The sequence below is a fragment of the Neocloeon triangulifer genome, unplaced genomic scaffold, assembly GCF_031216515.1.
Source record: "Neocloeon triangulifer isolate White Clay Creek 2 clone unplaced genomic scaffold, ASM3121651v1 ptg000002l, whole genome shotgun sequence".
NCBI classification, from domain to species: Eukaryota; Metazoa; Arthropoda; class Insecta; order Ephemeroptera; family Baetidae; genus Neocloeon; species Neocloeon triangulifer.
The window spans coordinates 2,807,174-2,832,393 of record NW_026775545.1 but is presented as its reverse complement, the minus strand read 5'-3'; the positions used below and the strand labels follow the sequence as shown (position 1 = coordinate 2,832,393).

The following is a 25,220-nucleotide window of genomic DNA, read 5'->3' as shown; positions in this document are numbered from 1 at the left end:
ATGCCAATAAACCCCGCGATCTTCTCCCGATGTAAATGAACTTGGCAAGTACCTTCCTCTCGCTAATTGAAAGCTGCACGTTCACCTGACGGAGCCAAGAAGCACTCTCGAAATTTCCAGTACATAACTTTGAGCAGTTTATTTGTGATAAATTGCGCGTACGTACACCCTCTCGGTACAACTCAAGGACAAAGCAATAACAATAAAATCGAAGTGCTCGGCCGCCGAAGCTCTTTGGCTCTGCGAAGCGAATCTATTTCAGGCCCACAGTGTGGGAACTGAAGTTGTCCTAGCGAGATTATCGCAACAGACGCATGTTCGCATGTACGAAGTGCACACCCGCGAGAGCACGCAGTAAATTGCGATTGTCCGCGCAGATTGGAGACATGCCACGCAATAAAATTGAAAGCGCCGCCAAAAAAATCATGTTCGTTTTTCTTTCTGTTGTGCCTTTCGAGGGCTTGAAATTTCACTCGATTATTCACACACCGCGAGTCGAACGACGTGACAGAGGATTGGTTTATTCTCACTCTGCTCCCTGGGATGCATTCCAAATCAGGCTCAATGAAAAGCTACTTAGGAACGATTTACGCTGCCGTAAGTGCGAATTGATTTGGGTCATTTGGCTCGACGCCTCCGTTTGACCAAATCGATATTACATTTAATGCACACTCTGACTTAAATCATTAAAAAACGCTTAAATAGCGGGTCTAATATACTTTATAAAAGAAAGACTTTAAAATTGGAATAAATGTATGGTAACACTCGAGGTGGATTTCATGAAAATTGAATGGAATAAATGTGATTAATTTTTCGGTGCGGCATTACAAAATAAAATAAAGTAGAAAAGGATTTTTTTTTAAATAGTTTAAAATATATTGGCAATTAAAAATATTTTTAATTTCCAATAGCTGGTTTTTAGTAAAATATTTGCAGCAGATTAAGCTAATTTTTAAATTTCAAATTCATTTCCTGAGAGTTTGGAAAAGCTGGGCATAATTATGGAAATATTTAAAAAAAAATTGCTGAATAAGTTTTGATTATGTTATTAAAAATTTTATCTGATGGAAAGTTAAAATAATAATTTTCTCTTGGCCAGTGACACATTTATTCAGAGCTCAACACGATGCCCACCAGCACTGGGCCGTATATTTTGTGGAATTTATTTTCTCTCAAAACAACAGAGACGATGTCGCGACAAAGCAACTCTGAAACACCCAGCAGCAGTCAAAACTATAATACCCTCACTTTACTTTATTGATTTAAAAAAAGGCTGCGTAGGCAAACACACACACTCAACTGTCATCAAGCGCGTGATTTGCAGACTATTATTATTGAAATGCCCTCGGCTCGCGAGACGGAAAATTGCCGCGAGAATTTGCATAAGCAATGAATCGGCTGAGATGCTCCTCGTCAGATCAAATATTTGCATACACATGTCTTTTGCGACTCCTACCGCCCGCATGCGATTTCACCAAACAAAAGTCCTACTTTGTCAATGGGTTGCCTCGTCAAGGAAAACTCCGAGCACTGCGGCGGCTTGCGAGCAATAAATCAGACGCAAGTACAAAGAGTGACCTCGACCTTTCGTTTTTTATAAACGGCCGAAAAGTAAACGCGAGAAGATAAAAAGAGGAGCTGAATTTCGCGCGCGTACCACCATTAAATTGTACACACTATGTATATCTCACTATGTAAAGGATAAATAGCATTTCTTTCTCTAAGTAAGTATAGTGGGTGGTCTGCAAAAAGTAACCAAGTTGATAGGCGCCGCGCCGTAAATGTTTACGCAGTCAAACAGTAGTTACTGACAATTTTTTTAACAGGCAGTAAAATCGAATTAACTTGTATCTACATTAAACAAGCAAATTAATACACTCTAAATTTCGATTCTAAAAATGTAAGCAGCAAGCAGTATTTTTGAAAAATAATAATAAATAAATAAAATCATACTAAAAAATTTATTTGGACTAAAAAAATAAACGTTCAAACTTATAGACCTGAATTTGACAAAAATATAGCGCTCGCTATATTTCTGTGTTTGGGAATGTGTGTAGAAATTTGTTTTGTTTCTCCGGGTCTGATGGACTAAAAAAATAAACGTTCAAACTTATAGACCTTAATTTGACAAAAATATAGCGCTCGCTATATTTCGGTGTTTGGGAATGTGTGTAGAAATTTGTTTTGTTTCTCCAGGTCTGATGGACTAAAAATATAAACGTTTAAACTTATAGACCTTAATTTGACAAAAATATAGCGCTCGCTATATTTCGGTGTTTGGGAATGTGTGTAGAAATTTGTTTTGTTTCTCCTGGTCTGATGGACTAAAAAAATAAACGTTCAAACTTATAGACCTTAATTTGACAAAAATATAGCGCTCGCTATATTTCGGTGTTTGGGAATGTGTGTAGAAATTTGTTTTGTTTCTCCAGGTCTGATGGACTAAAAATATAAACGTTTAAACTTATAGACCTTAATTTGACAAAAATATAGCGCTCGCTATATTTCGGTGTTTGGGAATGTGTGTAGAAATTTGTTTTGTTTCTCCTGGTCTGATGGACTAAAAAAATAAACGTTCAAACTTATAGACCTTAATTTGACAAAAATATAGCGCTCGCTATATTTCGGTGTTTGGGAATGTGTGTAGAAATTTGTTTTGTTTCTCCAGGTCTGATGGACTAAAAATATAAACGTTTAAACTTATAGACCTTAATTTGACAAAAATATAGCGTTCGCTATATTTCGGTGTTTGGGAATGTGTGTAGAAATTTGTTTTGTTTCTCCAGGTCTGATGGACTAAAGTAATAAACGTTCAAACTTATAGACCTTAATTTGACAAAAATATAGCGCTCGCTATATTTCGGTGTTTGGGAATGTGTGTAGAAATTTGTTTTGTTTCTCCAGGTCTGATGGACTAAAAATATAAACGTTTAAACTTATAGACCTTAATTTGACAAAAATATAGCGCTCGCTATATTTCGGTGTTTGGGAATGTGTGTAGAAATTTGTTTTGTTTCTCCTGGTCTGATGGACTAAAAAAATAAACGTTCAAACTTATAGACCTTAATTTGACAAAAATATAGCGCTCGCTATATTTCGGTGTTTGGGAATGTGTGTAGAAATTTGTTTTGTTTCTCCAGGTCTGATGGACTAAAAATATAAACGTTTAAACTTATAGACCTTAATTTGACAAAAATATAGCGCTCGCTATATTTCGGTGTTTGGGAATGTGTGTAGAAATTTGTTTTGTTTCTCCTGGTCTGATGGACTAAAAAAATAAACGTTCAAACTTATAGACCTTAATTTGACAAAAATATAGCGCTCGCTATATTTCGGTGTTTGGGAATGTGTGTAGAAATTTGTTTTGTTTCTCCAGGTCTGATGGACTAAAAATATAAACGTTTAAACTTATAGACCTTAATTTGACAAAAATATAGCGCTCGCTATATTTCGGTGTTTGGGAATGTGTGTAGAAATTTGTTTTGTTTCTCCTGGTCTGATGGACTAAAAAAATAAACGTTCAAACTTATAGACCTTAATTTGACAAAAATATAGCGCTCGCTATATTTCGGTGTTTGGGAATGTGTGTAGAAATTTGTTTTGTTTCTCCAGGTCTGATGGACTAAAAATATAAACGTTTAAACTTATAGACCTTAATTTGACAAAAATATAGCGTTCGCTATATTTCGGTGTTTGGGAATGTGTGTAGAAATTTGTTTTGTTTCTCCAGGTCTGATGGACTAAAAAAATAAACGTTCAAACTTATAGACCTTAATTTGACAAAAATATAGCGCTCGCTATATTTCGGTGTTTGGGAATGTGTGTAGAAATTTGTTTTGTTTCTCCAGGTCTGATGGACTAAAAAAATAAACGTTCAAACTTATAGACCTTAATTTGACAAAAATATAGCGCTCGCTATATTTCGGTGTTTGGGAATGTGTGTAGAAATTTGTTTTGTTTCTCCTGGTCTGATGGACTAAAAAAATAAACGTTCAAACTTATAGACCTTAATTTGACAAAAATATAGCGCTCGCTATATTTCGGTGTTTGGGAATGTGTGTAGAAATTTGTTTTGTTTCTCCTGGTCTGATGGACTAAAAAAATAAACGTTCAAACTTATAGACCTTAATTTGACAAAAATATAGCGCTCGCTATATTTCGGTGTTTGGGAATGTGTGTAGAAATTTGTTTTGTTTCTCCAGGTCTGATGGACTAAAATAATAAACGTTCAAACTTATAGACCTGAATTTGACAAAAATATAGCGCTCGCTATATTTCGGTGTTTGGGAATGTGTGTAGAAATTTGTTTTGTTTCTCCTGGTCTGATGGACTAAAAAAATAAACGTTCAAACTTATAGACCTTAATTTGACAAAAATATAGCGCTCGCTATATTTCGGTGTTTGGGAATGTGTGTAGAAATTTGTTTTGTTTCTCCGGGTCTGATGGACTAAAAATATAAACGTTTAAACTTATAGACCTTAATTTGACAAAAATATAGCGCTCGCTATATTTCGGTGTTTGGGAATGTGTGTAGAAATTTGTTTTGTTTCTCCAGGTCTGATGGACTAAAATAATAAACGTTCAAACTTATAGACCTTAATTTGACAAAAATATAGCGCTCGCTATATTTCGGTGTTTGGGAATGTGTATAGAAATTTGTTTTGTTTCTCCAGGTCTGATGGACTAAAATAATAAACGTTCAAACTTGTGGACCTTAATTTGACAAAAATATAGCGCTCGCTATATTTCGGTGTTTGGGAATGTGTGTAGAAATTTGTTTTGTTTCTCCGGGTCTGATGGACTAAAAAAATAAACGTTCAAACTTATAGACCTTAATTTGACAAAAATATAGCGCTCGCTATATTTCGGTGTTTGGGAATGTGTGTAGAAATTTGTTTTGTTTCTCCGGGTCTGATGGACTAAAAAAATAAACGTTCAATTTTATAGACCTTAATTTGACAAAAATATAGCGCTCGCTATATTTCGGTGTTTGGGAATGTGTGTAGAAATTTGTTTTGTTTCTCAAGGTCTAATGGACTAAAATAATAAACGTTCAAACTTATAGACCTTAATTTGACAAAAATATAGCGCTCGCTATATTTCGGTGTTTGGGAATGTGTGTAGAAATTTGTATTGTTTTTCCGGGTCTGATGGACTAAAAAAATTAAAAGTTCAAACTTATAGACCTTAATTTGACAAAAATATAGCGCTCGCTATATTTCGGTGTTTGGAAATGTGTGTAGAAATTTGTATTGTTTCTCCAGGTCTGATGGACTAAAAAAATAAACGTTCAAACTTATAGACCTTAATTTGACAAAAATATAGCGCTCGCTATATTTCGGTGTTTGGGAATGTGTGTAGAAATTTGTATTGTTTTTCCGGGTCTGATGGACTAAAAAAATTAAAAGTTCAAACTTATAGACCTTAATTTGACAAAAATATAGCGCTCGCTATATTTCGGTGTTTGGAAATGTGTGTAGAAATTTGTATTGTTTCTCCAGGTCTGATGGACTAAAAAAATAAACGTTCAAACTTATAGACCTTAATTTGACAAAAATATAGCGCTCGCTATATTTCGGTGTTTGGGAATGTGTGTAGAAATTTGCATTGTTTCTCCGGGTCTGATGGACTAAAAAAATAAACGTTCAAACTTATAGACCTTAATTTGACAAAAATATAGCGCTCGCTATATTTCGGTGTTTGGGAATGTGTGTAGAAATTTGTTTTGTTTCTCCGGGTCTGATGGACTAAAAAAATAAACGTTCAAACTTATAGACCTTAATTTGACAAAAATATAGCGCTCGCTATATTTCGGTGTTTGGGAATGTGTGTAGAAATTTGTTTTGTTTCTCCGGGTCTGATGGACTAAAAAAATAAACGTTCAAACTTATAGACCTTAATTTGACAAAAATATAGCGCTCGCTATATTTCGGTGTTTGGGAATGTGTGTAGAAATTTGTTTTGTTTCTCCGGGTCTGATGGACTAAAAAAATAAACGTTCAAACTTATAGACCTTAATTTGACAAAAATATAGCGCTCGCTATATTTCGGTGTTTGGGAATGTGTGTAGAAATTTGTTTTGTTTCTCCGGGTCTGATGGACTAAAAAAATAAACGTTCAAACTTATAGACCTTAATTTGACAAAAATATAGCGCTCGCTATATTTCGGTGTTTGGGAATGTGTGTAGAAATTTGTTTTGTTTCTCCGGGTCTGATGGACTAAAAAAATAAACGTTCAATTTTATAGACCTTAATTTGACAAAAATATAGCGCTCGCTATATTTCGGTGTTTGGGAATGTGTGTAGAAATTTGTTTTGTTTCTCAAGGTCTAATGGACTAAAATAATAAACGTTCAAACTTATAGACCTTAATTTGACAAAAATATAGCGCTCGCTATATTTCGGTGTTTGGGAATGTGTGTAGAAATTTGTATTGTTTTTCCGGGTCTGATGGACTAAAAAAATTAAAAGTTCAAACTTATAGACCTTAATTTGACAAAAATATAGCGCTCGCTATATTTCGGTGTTTGGAAATGTGTGTAGAAATTTGTATTGTTTCTCCAGGTCTGATGGACTAAAAAAATAAACGTTCAAACTTATAGACCTTAATTTGACAAAAATATAGCGCTCGCTATATTTCGGTGTTTGGGAATGTGTGTAGAAATTTGTTTTGTTTCTCCAGGTCTGATGGACTAAAATAATAAACGTTCAAACTTATAGACCTTAATTTGACAAAAATATAGCGCTCGCTATATTTCGGTGTTTGGGAATGTGTGTAGAAATTTGTTTTGTTTCTCCAGGTCTGATGGACTAAAATAATAAACGTTCAAACTTATAGACCTTAATTTGACAAAAATATAGCGCTCGCTATATTTCGGTGTTTGGGAATGTGTATAGAAATTTGTTTTGTTTCTCCAGGTCTGATGGACTAAAATAATAAACGTTCAAACTTGTGGACCTTAATTTGACAAAAATATAGCGCTCGCTATATTTCGGTGTTTGGGAATGTGTGTAGAAATTTGTTTTGTTTCTCCGGGTCTGATGGACTAAAAAAATAAACGTTCAATTTTATAGACCTTAATTTGACAAAAATATAGCGCTCGCTATATTTCGGTGTTTGGGAATGTGTGTAGAAATTTGTTTTGTTTCTCAAGGTCTAATGGACTAAAATAATAAACGTTCAAACTTATAGACCTTAATTTGACAAAAATATAGCGCTCGCTATATTTCGGTGTTTGGGAATGTGTGTAGAAATTTGTTTTGTTTCTCCGGGTCTGATGGACTAAAAAAATAAACGTTCAAACTTATAGACCTTAATTTGACAAAAATATAGCGCTCGCTATATTTCGGTGTTTGGGAATGTGTGTAGAAATTTGTTTTGTTTCTCCGGGTCTGATGGACTAAAAAAATAAACGTTCAAACTTATAGACCTTAATTTGACAAAAATATAGCGCTCGCTATATTTCGGTGTTTGGGAATGTGTGTAGAAATTTGTATTGTTTTTCCGGGTCTGATGGACTAAAAAAATTAAAAGTTCAAACTTATAGACCTTAATTTGACAAAAATATAGCGCTCGCTATATTTCGGTGTTTGGAAATGTGTGTAGAAATTTGTATTGTTTCTCCAGGTCTGATGGACTAAAAAAATAAACGTTCAAACTTATAGACCTTAATTTGACAAAAATATAGCGCTCGCTATATTTCGGTGTTTGGGAATGTGTGTAGAAATTTGCATTGTTTCTCCGGGTCTGATGGACTAAAAAAATAAACGTTCAAACTTATAGACCTTAATTTGACAAAAATATAGCGCTCGCTATATTTCGGTGTTTGGGAATGTGTGTAGAAATTTGTTTTGTTTCTCCGGGTCTGATGGACTAAAAAAATAAACGTTCAAACTTATAGACCTTAATTTGACAAAAATATAGCGCTCGCTATATTTCGGTGTTTGGGAATGTGTGTAGAAATTTGTTTTGTTTCTCCGGGTCTGATGGACTAAAAAAATAAACGTTCAAACTTATAGACCTTAATTTGACAAAAATATAGCGCTCGCTATATTTCGGTGTTTGGGAATGTGTGTAGAAATTTGTTTTGTTTCTCCGGGTCTGATGGACTAAAAAAATAAACGTTCAAACTTATAGACCTTAATTTGACAAAAATATAGCGCTCGCTATATTTCGGTGTTTGGGAATGTGTGTAGAAATTTGTTTTGTTTCTCCGGGTCTGATGGACTAAAAAAATAAACGTTCAAACTTATAGACCTTAATTTGACAAAAATATAGCGCTCGCTATATTTCGGTGTTTGGGAATGTGTGTAGAAATTTGTTTTGTTTCTCCGGGTCTGATGGACTAAAAAAATAAACGTTCAAACTTATAGACCTTAATTTGACAAAAATATAGCGCTCGCTATATTTCGGTGTTTGGGAATGTGTGTAGAAATTTGTTTTGTTTCTCCGGGTCTGATGGACTAAAAAAATAAACGTTCAATTTTATAGACCTTAATTTGACAAAAATATAGCGCTCGCTATATTTCGGTGTTTGGGAATGTGTGTAGAAATTTGTTTTGTTTCTCAAGGTCTAATGGACTAAAATAATAAACGTTCAAACTTATAGACCTTAATTTGACAAAAATATAGCGCTCGCTATATTTCGGTGTTTGGGAATGTGTGTAGAAATTTGTATTGTTTTTCCGGGTCTGATGGACTAAAAAAATTAAAAGTTCAAACTTATAGACCTTAATTTGACAAAAATATAGCGCTCGCTATATTTCGGTGTTTGGAAATGTGTGTAGAAATTTGTATTGTTTCTCCAGGTCTGATGGACTAAAAAAATAAACGTTCAAACTTATAGACCTTAATTTGACAAAAATATAGCGCTCGCTATATTTCGGTGTTTGGGAATGTGTGTAGAAATTTGTTTTGTTTCTCCAGGTCTGATGGACTAAAATAATAAACGTTCAAACTTATAGACCTTAATTTGACAAAAATATAGCGCTCGCTATATTTCGGTGTTTGGGAATGTGTGTAGAAATTTGTTTTGTTTCTCCAGGTCTGATGGACTAAAATAATAAACGTTCAATCTTGTGGACCTTAATTTGACAAAAATATAGCGCTCGCTATATTTCGGTGTTTGGGAATGTGTGTAGAAATTTGTTTTGTTTCTCCGGGTCTGATGGACTAAAAAAATAAACGTTCAAACTTATAGACCTTAATTTGACAAAAATATAGCGCTCGCTATATTTCGGTGTTTGGGAATGTGTGTAGAAATTTGTTTTGTTTCTCCGGGTCTGATGGACTAAAAAAATAAACGTTCAATTTTATAGACCTTAATTTGACAAAAATATAGCGCTCGCTATATTTCGGTGTTTGGGAATGTGTGTAGAAATTTGTTTTGTTTCTCAAGGTCTAATGGACTAAAATAATAAACGTTCAAACTTATAGACCTTAATTTGACAAAAATATAGCGCTCGCTATATTTCGGTGTTTGGGAATGTGTGTAGAAATTTGTATTGTTTTTCCGGGTCTGATGGACTAAAAAAATTAAAAGTTCAAACTTATAGACCTTAATTTGACAAAAATATAGCGCTCGCTATATTTCGGTGTTTGGAAATGTGTGTAGAAATTTGTATTGTTTCTCCAGGTCTGATGGACTAAAAAAATAAACGTTCAAACTTATAGACCTTAATTTGACAAAAATATAGCGCTCGCTATATTTCGGTGTTTGGGAATGTGTGTAGAAATTTGTATTGTTTTTCCGGGTCTGATGGACTAAAAAAATTAAAAGTTCAAACTTATAGACCTTAATTTGACAAAAATATAGCGCTCGCTATATTTCGGTGTTTGGAAATGTGTGTAGAAATTTGTATTGTTTCTCCAGGTCTGATGGACTAAAAAAATAAACGTTCAAACTTATAGACCTTAATTTGACAAAAATATAGCGCTCGCTATATTTCGGTGTTTGGGAATGTGTGTAGAAATTTGCATTGTTTCTCCGGGTCTGATGGACTAAAAAAATAAACGTTCAAACTTATAGACCTTAATTTGACAAAAATATAGCGCTCGCTATATTTCGGTGTTTGGGAATGTGTGTAGAAATTTGTTTTGTTTCTCCGGGTCTGATGGACTAAAAAAATAAACGTTCAAACTTATAGACCTTAATTTGACAAAAATATAGCGCTCGCTATATTTCGGTGTTTGGGAATGTGTGTAGAAATTTGTTTTGTTTCTCCGGGTCTGATGGACTAAAAAAATTAAAAGTTCAAACTTATAGACCTTAATTTGACAAAAATATAGCGCTCGCTATATTTCGGTGTTTGGAAATGTGTGTAGAAATTTGTATTGTTTCTCCAGGTCTGATGGACTAAAAAAATAAACGTTCAAACTTATAGACCTTAATTTGACAAAAATATAGCGCTCGCTATATTTCGGTGTTTGGGAATGTGTGTAGAAATTTGTTTTGTTTCTCCGGGTCTGATGGACTAAAAAAATTAAAAGTTCAAACTTATAGACCTTAATTTGACAAAAATATAGCGCTCGCTATATTTCGGTGTTTGGGAATGTGTGTAGAAATTTGCATTGTTTCTCCGGGTCTGATGGACTAAAAAAATAAACGTTCAAACTTATAGACCTTAATTTGACAAAAATATAGCGCTCGCTATATTTCGGTGTTTGGGAATGTGTGTAGAAATTTGTTTTGTTTCTCCGGGTCTGATGGACTAAAAAAATAAACGTTCAAACTTATAGACCTTAATTTGACAAAAATATAGCGCTCGCTATATTTCGGTGTTTGGGAATGTGTGTAGAAATTTGCATTGTTTCTCCGGGTCTGATGGACTAAAAAAATAAACGTTCAAACTTATAGACCTTAATTTGACAAAAATATAGCGCTCGCTATATTTCGGTGTTTGGGAATGTGTGTAGAAATTTGTATTGTTTTTCCGGGTCTGATGGACTAAAAAAATTAAAAGTTCAAACTTATAGACCTTAATTTGACAAAAATATAGCGCTCGCTATATTTCGGTGTTTGGAAATGTGTGTAGAAATTTGTATTGTTTCTCCAGGTCTGATGGACTAAAAAAATAAACGTTCAAACTTATAGACCTTAATTTGACAAAAATATAGCGCTCGCTATATTTCGGTGTTTGGGAATGTGTGTAGAAATTTGCATTGTTTCTCCGGGTCTGATGGACTAAAAAAATAAACGTTCAAACTTATAGACCTTAATTTGACAAAAATATAGCGCTCGCTATATTTCGGTGTTTGGGAATGTGTGTAGAAATTTGTTTTGTTTCTCCGGGTCTGATGGACTAAAAAAATAAACGTTCAAACTTATAGACCTTAATTTGACAAAAATATAGCGCTCGCTATATTTCGGTGTTTGGGAATGTGTGTAGAAATTTGTTTTGTTTCTCCGGGTCTGATGGACTAAAAAAATAAACGTTCAATTTTATAGACCTTAATTTGACAAAAATATAGCGCTCGCTATATTTCGGTGTTTGGGAATGTGTGTAGAAATTTGCATTGTTTCTCCGGGTCTGATGGACTAAAAAAATAAACGTTCAAACTTATAGACCTTAATTTGACAAAAATATAGCGCTCGCTATATTTCGGTGTTTGGGAATGTGTGTAGAAATTTGTTTTGTTTCTCCGGGTCTGATGGACTAAAAAAATAAACGTTCAAACTTATAGACCTTAATTTGACAAAAATATAGCGCTCGCTATATTTCGGTGTTTGGGAATGTGTGTAGAAATTTGTTTTGTTTCTCCGGGTCTGATGGACTAAAAAAATAAACGTTCAAACTTATAGACCTTAATTTGACAAAAATATAGCGCTCGCTATATTTCGGTGTTTGGGAATGTGTGTAGAAATTTGTTTTGTTTCTCCGGGTCTGATGGACTAAAAAAATAAACGTTCAATTTTATAGACCTTAATTTGACAAAAATATAGCGCTCGCTATATTTCGGTGTTTGGGAATGTGTGTAGAAATTTGTTTTGTTTCTCCGGGTCTGATGGACTAAAAAAATAAACGTTCAAACTTATAGACCTTAATTTGACAAAAATATAGCGCTCGCTATATTTCGGTGTTTGGGAATGTGTGTAGAAATTTGTTTTGTTTCTCCGGGTCTGATGGACTAAAAAAATAAACGTTCAAACTTATAGACCTTAATTTGACAAAAATATAGCGCTCGCTATATTTCGGTGTTTGGGAATGTGTGTAGAAATTTGTTTTGTTTCTCCGGGTCTGATGGACTAAAAAAATAAACGTTCAAACTTATAGACCTTAATTTGACAAAAATATAGCGCTCGCTATATTTCGGTGTTTGGGAATGTGTGTAGAAATTTGTTTTGTTTCTCCTGGTCTGATGGACTAAAAAAATAAACGTTCAAACTTATAGACCTTAATTTGACAAAAATATAGCGCTCGCTATATTTCGGTGTTTGGGAATGTGTGTAGAAATTTGTTTTGTTTCTCCGGGTCTGATGGACTAAAAAAATAAACGTTCAATTTTATAGACCTTAATTTGACAAAAATATAGCGCTCGCTATATTTCGGTGTTTGGGAATGTGTGTAGAAATTTGTTTTGTTTCTCCGGGTCTGATGGACTAAAAAAATAAACGTTCAAACTTATAGACCTTAATTTGACAAAAATATAGCGCTCGCTATATTTCGGTGTTTGGGAATGTGTGTAGAAATTTGTTTTGTTTCTCCGGGTCTGATGGACTAAAAAAATAAACGTTCAATTTTATAGACCTTAATTTGACAAAAATATAGCGCTCGCTATATTTCGGTGTTTGGGAATGTGTGTAGAAATTTGTTTTGTTTCTCAAGGTCTAATGGACTAAAATAATAAACGTTCAAACTTATAGACCTTAATTTGACAAAAATATAGCGCTCGCTATATTTCGGTGTTTGGGAATGTGTGTAGAAATTTGTATTGTTTTTCCGGGTCTGATGGACTAAAAAAATTAAAAGTTCAAACTTATAGACCTTAATTTGACAAAAATATAGCGCTCGCTATATTTCGGTGTTTGGAAATGTGTGTAGAAATTTGTATTGTTTCTCCAGGTCTGATGGACTAAAAAAATAAACGTTCAAACTTATAGACCTTAATTTGACAAAAATATAGCGCTCGCTATATTTCGGTGTTTGGGAATGTGTGTAGAAATTTGTATTGTTTTTCCGGGTCTGATGGACTAAAAAAATTAAAAGTTCAAACTTATAGACCTTAATTTGACAAAAATATAGCGCTCGCTATATTTCGGTGTTTGGAAATGTGTGTAGAAATTTGTATTGTTTCTCCAGGTCTGATGGACTAAAAAAATAAACGTTCAAACTTATAGACCTTAATTTGACAAAAATATAGCGCTCGCTATATTTCGGTGTTTGGGAATGTGTGTAGAAATTTGCATTGTTTCTCCGGGTCTGATGGACTAAAAAAATAAACGTTCAAACTTATAGACCTTAATTTGACAAAAATATAGCGCTCGCTATATTTCGGTGTTTGGGAATGTGTGTAGAAATTTGTTTTGTTTCTCCGGGTCTGATGGACTAAAAAAATAAACGTTCAATTTTATAGACCTTAATTTGACAAAAATATAGCGCTCGCTATATTTCGGTGTTTGGGAATGTGTGTAGAAATTTGTTTTGTTTCTCCGGGTCTGATGGACTAAAAAAATAAACGTTCAAACTTATAGACCTTAATTTGACAAAAATATAGCGCTCGCTATATTTCGGTGTTTGGGAATGTGTGTAGAAATTTGTTTTGTTTCTCCGGGTCTGATGGACTAAAAAAATAAACGTTCAAACTTATAGACCTTAATTTGACAAAAATATAGCGCTCGCTATATTTCGGTGTTTGGGAATGTGTGTAGAAATTTGTTTTGTTTCTCCGGGTCTGATGGACTAAAAAAATAAACGTTCAAACTTATAGACCTTAATTTGACAAAAATATAGCGCTCGCTATATTTCGGTGTTTGGGAATGTGTGTAGAAATTTGTTTTGTTTCTCCGGGTCTGATGGACTAAAAAAATAAACGTTCAAACTTATAGACCTTAATTTGACAAAAATATAGCGCTCGCTATATTTCGGTGTTTGGGAATGTGTGTAGAAATTTGTTTTGTTTCTCCGGGTCTGATGGACTAAAAAAATAAACGTTCAATTTTATAGACCTTAATTTGACAAAAATATAGCGCTCGCTATATTTCGGTGTTTGGGAATGTGTGTAGAAATTTGTTTTGTTTCTCAAGGTCTAATGGACTAAAATAATAAACGTTCAAACTTATAGACCTTAATTTGACAAAAATATAGCGCTCGCTATATTTCGGTGTTTGGGAATGTGTGTAGAAATTTGTATTGTTTTTCCGGGTCTGATGGACTAAAAAAATTAAAAGTTCAAACTTATAGACCTTAATTTGACAAAAATATAGCGCTCGCTATATTTCGGTGTTTGGAAATGTGTGTAGAAATTTGTATTGTTTCTCCAGGTCTGATGGACTAAAAAAATAAACGTTCAAACTTATAGACCTTAATTTGACAAAAATATAGCGCTCGCTATATTTCGGTGTTTGGGAATGTGTGTAGAAATTTGTATTGTTTTTCCGGGTCTGATGGACTAAAAAAATTAAAAGTTCAAACTTATAGACCTTAATTTGACAAAAATATAGCGCTCGCTATATTTCGGTGTTTGGAAATGTGTGTAGAAATTTGTATTGTTTCTCCAGGTCTGATGGACTAAAAAAATAAACGTTCAAACTTATAGACCTTAATTTGACAAAAATATAGCGCTCGCTATATTTCGGTGTTTGGGAATGTGTGTAGAAATTTGCATTGTTTCTCCGGGTCTGATGGACTAAAAAAATAAACGTTCAAACTTATAGACCTTAATTTGACAAAAATATAGCGCTCGCTATATTTCGGTGTTTGGGAATGTGTGTAGAAATTTGTTTTGTTTCTCCGGGTCTGATGGACTAAAAAAATAAACGTTCAAACTTATAGACCTTAATTTGACAAAAATATAGCGCTCGCTATATTTCGGTGTTTGGGAATGTGTGTAGAAATTTGTATTGTTTCTCCGGGTCTGATGGACTAAAAAAATAAACGTTCAAACTTATAGACCTTAATTTGACAAAAATATAGCGCTCGCTATATTTCGGTGTTTGGGAATGTGTGTAGAAATTTGTATTGTTTTTCCGGGTCTGATGGACTAAAAAAATAAACGTTCAAACTTATAGACCTTAATTTGACAAAAATATAGCGCTCGCTATATTTCGGTGTTTGGAAATGTGTGTAGAAATTTGTATTGTTTCTCCAGGTCTGATGGACTAAAAAAATAAACGTTCAAACTTATAGACCTTAATTTGACAAAAATATAGCGCTCGCTATATTTCGGTGTTTGGGAATGTGTGTAGAAATTTGTATTGTTTCTCCGGGTCTGATGGACTAAAAAAATAAACGTTCAAACTTATAGACCTTAATTTGACAAAAATATAGCGCTCGCTATATTTCGGTGTTTGGGAATGTGTGTAGAAATTTGTTTTGTTTCTCCGGGTCTGATGGACTAAAAAAATAAACGTTCAAACTTATAGACCTTAATTTGACAAAAATATAGCGCTCGCTATATTTCGGTGTTTGGGAATGTGTGTAGAAATTTGTTTTGTTTCTCCAGGTCTGATGGACTAAAATAATAAACGTTCAAACTTATAGACCTTAATTTGACAAAAATATAGCGCTCGCTATATTTCGGTGTTTGGGAATGTGTGTAGAAATTTGTTTTGTTTCTCCGGGTCTAATGGACTAAAATAATAAACGTTCAAACTTATAGACCTTAATTTGACAAAAATATAGCGCTCGCTATATTTCGGTGTTTGGGAATGTGTGTAGAAATTTGTTTAGTTTCTTCGGGTCTGATGGACTAAAAATATAAACGTTTAAACTTATAGACCTTAATTTGACAAAAATATAGCGCTCGCTATATTTCGGTGTTTGGGAATGTGTGTAGAAATTTGTTTTGTTTCTCCTGGTCTGATGGACTAAAAATATAAACGTTCAAACTTATAGACCTTAATTTGACAAAAATATAGCGCTCGCTATATTTCGGTGTTTGGGAATGTGTGTAGAAATTTGTTTTGTTTCTCCAGGTCTGATGGACTAAAAAAATAAACGTTCAAACTTATAGACCTTAATTTGACAAAAATATAGCGCTCGCTATATTTCGGTGTTTGGGAATGTGTGTAGAAATTTGTTTTGTTTCTCCTGGTCTGATGGACTAAAAAAATAAACGTTCAAACTTATAGACCTTAATTTGACAAAAATATAGCGCTCGCTATATTTCGGTGTTTGGGAATGTGTGTAGAAATTTGTTTTGTTTCTCCTGGTCTGATGGACTAAAATAATAAACGTTCAAACTTATAGACCTTAATTTGACAAAAATATAGCGCTCGCTATAATTCGGTGTTTGGGAATGTGTGTAGAAATTTGTTTTGTTTCTCCAGGTCTGACGGACTAAAATAATAAACGTTCAAACTTATAGACCTTAATTTGACAAAAATATAGCGCTCGCTATATTTCGGTGTTTGGGAATGTGTGTAGAAATTTGTTTTGTTTCTCCTGGTCTGATGGACTAAAAAAATAAACGTTCAAACTTATAGACCTTAATTTGACAAAAATATAGCGCTCGCTATATTTCGGTGTTTGGGAATGTGTGTAGAAATTTGTTTTGTTTCTCCAGGTCTGATGGACTAAAATAATAAACGTTCAAACTTATAGACCTTAATTTGACAAAAATATAGCGCTCGCTATATTTCGGTGTTTGGGAATGTGTGTAGAAATTTGTTTTGTTTCTCCAGGTCTGATGGACTAAAAAAATAAACGTTCAAACTTATAGACCTTAATTTGACAAAAATATAGCGCTCGCTATATTTCGGTGTTTGGGAATGTGTGTAGAAATTTGTTTTGTTTCTCCGGGTCTGATGGACTAAAAAAATAAACGTTCAATTTTATAGACCTTAATTTGACAAAAATATAGCGCTCGCTATATTTCGGTGTTTGGGAATGTGTGTAGAAATTTGTTTTGTTTCTCCAGGTCTGATGGACTAAAAAAATAAACGTTCAAACTTATAGACCTTAATTTGACAAAAATATAGCGCTCGCTATATTTCGGTGTTTGGGAATGTGTGTAGAAATTTGTTTTGTTTCTCCTGGTCTGATGGACTAAAAAAATAAACGTTCAAACTTATAGACCTTAATTTGACAAAAATATAGCGCTCGCTATATTTCGGTGTTTGGGAATGTGTGTAGAAATTTGTTTTGTTTCTCCGGGTGTGATGGACTAAAAATATAAACGTTTAAACTTATAGACCTTAATTTGACAAAAATATAGCGCTCGCTATATTTCGGTGTTTGGGAATGTGTGTAGAAATTTGTTTTGTTTCTCCAGGTCTGATGGACTAAAATAATAAACGTTCAAACTTATAGACCTTAATTTGACAAAAATATAGCGCTCGCTATATTTCGGTGTTTGGGAATGTGTGTAGAAATTTGTTTTGTTTCTCCAGGTCTGATGGACTAAAATAATAAACGTTCAAACTTATAGACCTTAATTTGACAAAAATATAGCGCTCGCTATATTTCGGTGTTTGGGAATGTGTGTAGAAATTTGTTTTGTTTCTCCGGGTCTGATGGACTAAAAAATTAAACGTTCAAACTTATAGACCTTAATTTGACAAAAATATAGCGCTGGCTATATTTCGGTGTTTGGGAATGTGTGTAGAAATTTGTTTTGTTTCTCCGGGTCTGATGGACTAAAAAAATAAACGTTCAATTTTATAGACCTTAATTTGACAAAAATATAGCGCTCGCTATATTTCGGTGTTTGGGAATGTGTGTAGAAATTTGTTTTGTTTCTCCAGGTCTGATGGACTAAAAAAATAAACGTTCAAACTTATAGACCTTAATTTGACAAAAATATAGCGCTCGCTATATTTCGGTGTTTGGGAATGTGTGTAGAAATTTGTATTGTTTTTCCGGGTCTGATGGACTAAAAAAATAAACGTTCAAACTTATAGACCTTAATTTGACAAAAATATAGCGCTCGCTATATTTCGGTGTTTGGAAATGTGTGTAGAAATTTGTATTGTTTCTCCAGGTCTGATGGACTAAAAAAATAAACGTTCAAACTTATAGACCTTAATTTGACAAAAATATAGCGCTCGCTATATTTCGGTGTTTGGGAATGTGTGTAGAAATTTGTATTGTTTCTCCGGGTCTGATGGACTAAAAAAATAAACGTTCAAACTTATAGACCTTAATTTGACAAAAATATAGCGCTCGCTATATTTCGGTGTTTGGGAATGTGTGTAGAAATTTGTTTTGTTTCTCCGGGTCTGATGGACTAAAAAAATAAACGTTCAAACTTATAGACCTTAATTTGACAAAAATATAGCGCTCGCTATATTTCGGTGTTTGAATGTGTGTAGAAATTTGTTTTGTTTCTCCAGGTCTGATGGACTAAAATAATAAACGTTCAAACTTATAGACCTTAATTTGACAAAAATATAGCGCTCGCTATATTTCGGTGTTTGGGAATGTGTGTAGAAATTTGTATTGTTTCTCCGGGTCTGATGGACTAAAAAAATAAACGTTCAAACTTATAGACCTTAATTTGACAAAAATATAGCGCTCGCTATATTTCGGTGTTTGGGAATGTGTGTAGAAATTTGTTTTGTTTCTCCGGGTCTGATGGACTAAAAAAATAAACGTTCAAACTTATAGACCTTAATTTGACAAAAATATAGCGCTCGCTATATTTCGGTGTTTGAATGTGTGTAGAAATTTGTTTTGTTTCTCCAGGTCTGATGGACTAAAATAATAAATGTTCAAACTTATAGACCTTAATTTGACAAAAATACAGCGCTCGCTATATTTCGGTGTTTGGGAATGTGTGTAGAAATTTGTTTAGTTTCTTCGGGTCTGATGGACTAAAAATATAAACGTTTAAACTTATAGACCTTAATTTGACAAAAATATAGCGCTCGCTATATTTCGGTGTTTGGGAATGTGTGTAGAAATTTCTTTTGTTTCTCCTGGTCTGATGGACTAAAAATATAAACGTTCAAACTTATAGACCTTAATTTGACAAAAATATAGCGCTCGCTATATTTCGGTGTTTGGGAATGTGTGTAGAAATTTGTTTTGTTTCTCCAGGTCTGATGGACTAAAAAAATAAACGTTCAAACTTATAGACCTTAATTTGACAAAAATATAGCGCTCGCTATATTTCGGTGTTTGGGAATGTGTGTAGAAATTTGTTTTGTTTCTCCTGGTCTGATGGACTAAAAAAATAAACGTTCAAACTTATAGACCTTAATTTGACAAAAATATAGCGCTCGCTATATTTCGGTGTTTGGGAATGTGTGTAGAAATTTGTTTTGTTTCTCCGGGTCTGATGGACTAAAAATATAAACGTTTAAACTTATAGACCTTAATTTGACAAAAATATAGCGCTCGCTATATTTCGGTGTTTGGGAATGTGTGTAGAAATTTGTTTTGTTTCTCCAGGTCTGATGGACTAAAAATATAAACGTTTAAACTTATAGACCTTAATTTGACAAAAATATAGCGCTCGCTATATTTCGGTGTTTGGGAATGTGTGTAGAAATTTGTTTTGTTTCTCCTGGTCTGATGGACTAAAAAAATAAACGTTCAAACTTATAGACCTTAATTTGACAAAAATATAGCGCTCGCTATATTTCGGTGTTTGGGAATGTGTGTAGAAATTTGTTTTGTTTCTCCAGGTCTGATGGACTAAAATAATAAACGTTCAAACTTATAGACCTTAATATGACAAAAATATAGCGCTTGCTATATTTCGGTGTTTGGGAATTCGTGTAGAAATTTGTTTTGTTTCTCCTGCTCTGACGGACTAAAATAATAAACGTTCAAACTTATAGACCTTAATTTGACAAAAATATAGCGCTCGCTATATTTCGGTGTTTGGGAATGTGTGTAGAAATTTGTTTTGTTTCTCCTGGTCTGATGGACTAAAATAATAAACGTTCAAACTTATAGACCTTAATTTGACAAAAATATAGCGCTCGCTATATTTCGGTGTTTGGGAATGTGTGTAGAAATTTGTTTTGTTTCTCCAGGTCTGATGGACTAAAATAATAAACGTTCAAACTTATAGACCTTAATTTGACAAAAATATAGCGCTCGCTATATTTCGGTGTTTGGGAATGTGTGTAGAAATTTGTTTTGTTTCTCCGGGTCTGATGGACTATAAAAATAAACGTTCAAACTTATAGACCTTAATTTGACAAAAATATAGCGCTCGCTATATTTCGGTGTTTGGGAATGTGTGTAGAAATTTGTTTTGTTTCTCCGGGTCTGATGGACTAAAAATATAAACGTTCAAACTTATAGACCTTAATTTGACAAAAATATAGCGCTCGCTATATTTCGGTGTTTGGAAATGTGTGTAGAAATTTGTATTGTTTCTCCAGGTCTGATGGACTAAAAAAATAAACGTTCTAACTTATAGACCTTAATTTGACAAAAATATAGCGCTCGCTATATTTCGGTGTTTCGGAATGTGTGTAGAAATTTGTTTTGTTTCTCCAGGTCTGATGGACTAAAAAAATAAACGTTCAAACTTATAGACCTTAATTTGACAAAAATATAGCGCTCGCTATATTTCGGTGTTTGGGAATGTGTGTAGAAATTTGTTTTGTTTCTCCTGGTCTGATGGACTAAAATAATAAACGTTCAAACTTATAGACCTTAATTTGACAAAAATATAGCGCTCGCTATATTTCGGTGTTTGGGAATGTGTGTAGAAATTTGTTTTGTTTCTCCGGGTCTGATGGACTAAAAATATAAACGTTCAAACTTATAGACCTTAATTTGACAAAAATATAGCGCTCGCTATATTTCGCTGTTTGGGAATTCGTGTAGAAATTTGTTTTGTTTCTCCTGGTCTGACGGACTAAAAAAATAAACGTTCAAACTTATAGACCTTAATTTGACAAAAATATAGCGCTCGCTATATTTCGGTGTTTGGAAATGTGTGTAGAAATTTGTATTGTTTCTCCAGGTCTGATGGACTAAAAAAATAAACGTTCAAACTTATAGACCTTAATTTGACAAAAAATATAGCGCTCGCTATATTTCGGTGTTTGGGAATGTGTGTAGAAATTTGTTTTGTTTCTCCAGGTCTGATGGACTAAAAATATAAACGTTCAAACTTATAGACCTTAATTTGACAAAAATATAGCGCTCGCTATATTTCGGTGTTTGGGAATGTGTGTAGAAATTTGTTTTGTTTCTCCTGGTCTGATGGACTAAAATAATAAACGTTCAAACTTATAGACCTTAATTTGACAAAAATATAGCGCTCGCTATATTTCGGTGTTTGGGAATGTGTGTAGAAATTTGTTTTGTTTCTCCTGGTCTGATGGACTAAAAAAATAAACGTTCAAACTTATAGACCTTAATTTGACAAAAATATAGCGCTCGCTATATTTCGGTGTTTGGGAATGTGTGTAGAAATTTGTTTTGTTTCTCCAGGTCTGATGGACTAAAAATATAAACGTTCAAACTTATAGACCTTAATTTGACAAAAATATAGCGCTCGCTATATTTCGGTGTTTGGGAATGTGTGTAGAAATTTGTTTTGTTTCTCCTGGTCTGATGGACTAAAATAATAAACGTTCAAACTTATAGACCTTAATTTGACAAAAATATAGCGCTCGCTATATTTCGGTGTTTGGGAATGTGTGTAGAAATTTGTTTTGTTTCTCCAGGTCTGATGGACAAAGTAAATAAAACGTTCAAACTTAAAGTCCTAAATTTGACATTGACAAATCAATAGCGCTCATTTAGAAGTGGTAGCCAAGTTAGTGAAATAATTTTTTATTTTTTATTCTTAAAAAAATATTAATCTGGAGCAAAGTTTTCAAGGTTTTTTTTTAATTTTTTTTTATTGAGGACAAATTTTAAAAATACAAAACCATACAGAACATTGCAGCTAATTAACAATTCATTTTGCAGACATTTTGCTGTCAAATTTTTTTTATTAACCAACGGTAGGACCAAAAAGTCAAAATATTTTTTTTCTCATTGAACAATTTTTTTTTTATATTTTCTGAGATAGTCAATCGATTGGAAATTTCATTTTAATCTTATGACTCATATTTCATCAAAATATGCTGAGCCGTTTTGAAGTAAAAGCATATGGACTAAAACTTGCTAATCGGCTTGACGGCAGTTTTAGGTGGCATCAGTTAGTACTTTGTTATTTAAAAACGGCTCAACACAATTACTTTGATGAAATATGAGTCCTAAGATTTTGATCTTAACTTAAATTTCCAATCGATTGGCTCTCAGAAAAAATGTTAAAAAAATTTGTTCAATGAGAAAAAGTAATATTTTGACTTTGGTCCTCCCGTTGGTAAATAAAAAAAAAATTGACAACAAAATGTCTGCAGAATAAATTGTTAATTAGCTGCAATTTTCTGTAAGGGTTTGTATTTTTTAAATTTTTCCTCTAATTTAAAAAATAAAAAACAAAAAAACGTTAATAACTTTGCTCCAAATTAATATTTTTTTAAGAATAAAAAATAATAAATTATTTGACTTACTTGGCTACCACTGCTGAAAATTTGAAAGATTTATCTCGACGCCAACTAATTAAATATTAAATTCGCGCAATCGTCTAATGAATTGAGCGCGCCGCTCTCCGCCGCGAGTGCAGCCGTGGAGTGATAGAGAGAGAGTCGAGGAAAGCAACAAGTAGAGGCTGGCGCGTATTTATGCTCATAGCGCAATAACGGCCACTGGCCACTCGGATCACAAAATTAATCACACCACAAGTTTCCTCATCCCCGAATTACTCAAATTTCATCGTCTTTTGGGCCCCCAAAAATGAATAAGGTCGTCATATCAGAAGCTGAATTTGTTTTTATTATTTAATTTCACTGGGCACTTTGTCGGGTTGCATTTCTTATCTCCCGTGTTTACGCCAAAAAACAATCGAATTATGATTGGTTATGACTGACTTTGTTTACAAGTGCATGTGTTGCCGCGGCAAAGATTTAGGTCGAAATTCGGCCCTAAATAGGCCGAATCGTCGACTGAGGCAGCTGGCGAAAACAGCGGACACCGCGTGAGAAGTCAAACAGACCCGCTTTGGCCGCAGCGACTGCCGGAGGGTCTAATTGAATCGCTGTTTTTTGTTCTCCGAGTGCAGGTTAGTGCAGCGGAGCGGGTTTAACAGACTCCGCAAAACGGAGTCTGTTAGAGCTAAGTTTGTGTCCATGTATTGATTGGCTTTTTGCCCCAAATGAGAACGCTTTTGGCAACAATCAACATATTTTTCTCTTATTGTTGTCATGCGGCAAATTTTGAAAATAATAACAGAACCAAAGATAGCGGTGGGAGCAACGATTTTTTTTTTCAAATAAGCAACAATAAGAGAATTCTTTATTTGTTGGATAAATTATTTGGTGTTGCGTTCATTCAAATAAGTTCATCAAAAGATTTTAAAAGAGTAACGAATTTAGAAATTCAGACCTTTTTCTTAATTAAACCAGCAGATCAGGCGCAATGCAAGGAGTGCAAAGAGTACCAGCCGCGATCTTGAACCGCGAGAAGCGCGTGCAACTAAAAGAATCTCTTCAGCTGGGTCCGCAAGTTGGGCCTTCCCAGGTTCAAAGCCTTTCAGACAAAAGAGGACTCTACACGGTGCGCCTCTTCTTGCACGACCGGCCAAACCCCGACGAGCGTATGATAAAAATTATTAAATTTAAATGCCTGGAAATTTAATTTATCATTATCACTTCACAGAAATCGAGCGGCATTCGAAAGCCCTCTACACTAGACTCCTGCAAGCAAAGACCACAGCAGTGATTGGGGTCAGGTTCGCTCAGCCTCCACCTGGCTCTCCGTTGAGTACTCGCCATCTCTCTACCAAAGCTGCAGACATCATCAAGGCTGGAAAATTGGAGGAGCTGTCATCTTGTGATAAGTTTGCAGCTGCCATTTTCAACGGATTTGTGCCTCACATTGGCCAGAGTATAATTAAAATTGAGAAAGTAAAAATCATAAAACTTTTCATTTATATGGTGCTTTCAGGAAGGGATGCCCCTTTGCACTACCTCTACGCCATTCAGATCCGGCAGCCGCAACCTGCAGTTGAAGACGATGGCGAAGAAGACGAAGTTCCAGATGGAGGCGCTTTTGGCAACTGGCTGGAGATGCTGGCAGTCTGGACCGGCTTGATCTTAGAGAGGATTCGTCAGTTGATCTGGCCTTTTGAAAGGGCATAGACCTGAATGGCCTGAGTTTTGTCCAGCGCGCCATCTACCTAAGAACCTCTTGCAATTTAAACTAAGTTGCTTAATATTATTATGTTGTGTTGACATGGCTGTTTTTCTTTTTCCCAATTTAACAAATGGCATATTTTAAAAAAAAAATTTATATATCTATAGAAAGTGTTCTTCTTATCTGAATTTCGTGTTATAATCAATAATAAATCAGGTTGCCACTTTCTACGGGATATGTTCACGTAAGAAGTGCCCAATGCTGCTCGCGAGGAAAATTTTGCTCAATCTTGGCTTATTCATGCACAGAAACCCTGGTTTTACTCACTTCCAAACAAAATTGATGAGTTTGAAGGTTTAAAGTAACGTAAACTTAATTTTGAATGTTGAAAAAAATTGTAATGATATCCGCTTATTACGCAAAGATCTTGTTTATTAATGTCTTTATTAAACACAAATGTGTACAACGTCATGAATTGCTGGTCGAAATCAATAATAAATCTAAATTTAATTATAATTATCATTTAAGTTTTATCTTTATCTTGTGTCTTGTCTTTAAACTTAAAGATCTTGTTTGCAAATATATATGTGAAGGGATCAGAAATCCTTGAAGTGGGATCTCGAAGCTTTGAAAATTCCAATATAAGACATTAAAAAATAAAATACTTTTCTCAAAATGAAGCAATAAAATTATTTTTCTTTGAGTAAAATTTTTGACTGAAATGTTAATCTTTCCAGTCACATTAATTTTGTGAGATAATATTTTTATGGCCCAATAAATATATTAATATTCTTTATCCACACAGAAAAACTTAATAAAGAGCAAAAAACGGCGTCCCAGGTCGTAAAATTCCACGACAAAGAGCTAAATCAACATGTGCGTACCCTTTCTGACCCTCTTATGCCAT

The 25,220-nt window shown here is 33.9% G+C and overlaps 2 protein-coding genes across 4 annotated transcripts in view; one reads left to right on the top strand and one right to left on the bottom strand.

Moving 5' to 3' along the window:
- LOC132205127 (uncharacterized) overlaps window positions 1-25,220 on the bottom strand; it is a 50,936-nt gene that overhangs the window by 7,180 nt on the left and 18,536 nt on the right. The gene's annotated exons all lie outside the window — the stretch shown is intronic.
- Window positions 457-24,811, top strand: LOC132205167 (uncharacterized). Of its 3 annotated transcripts, XM_059634080.1 has the most exons (5): window positions 457-597; window positions 23,084-23,240; window positions 23,584-23,774; window positions 23,837-24,064; window positions 24,125-24,811. In XM_059634080.1, the coding sequence occupies exons 3-5, from the start codon at window positions 23,597-23,599 to the stop codon at window positions 24,316-24,318; spliced, it is 600 nt and encodes a 199-aa protein (XP_059490063.1). In that variant the 5' UTR covers window positions 457-597; window positions 23,084-23,240; window positions 23,584-23,596; the 3' UTR covers window positions 24,319-24,811. The 3 variants fall into 3 exon arrangements, with proteins under 3 accessions (XP_059490063.1, XP_059490062.1, XP_059490060.1); XM_059634079.1 differs by lacking the exon at window positions 457-597 and having other exon boundaries at window positions 22,879-23,240; window positions 23,587-23,774; XM_059634077.1 differs by lacking the exon at window positions 457-597 and having other exon boundaries at window positions 22,880-23,240.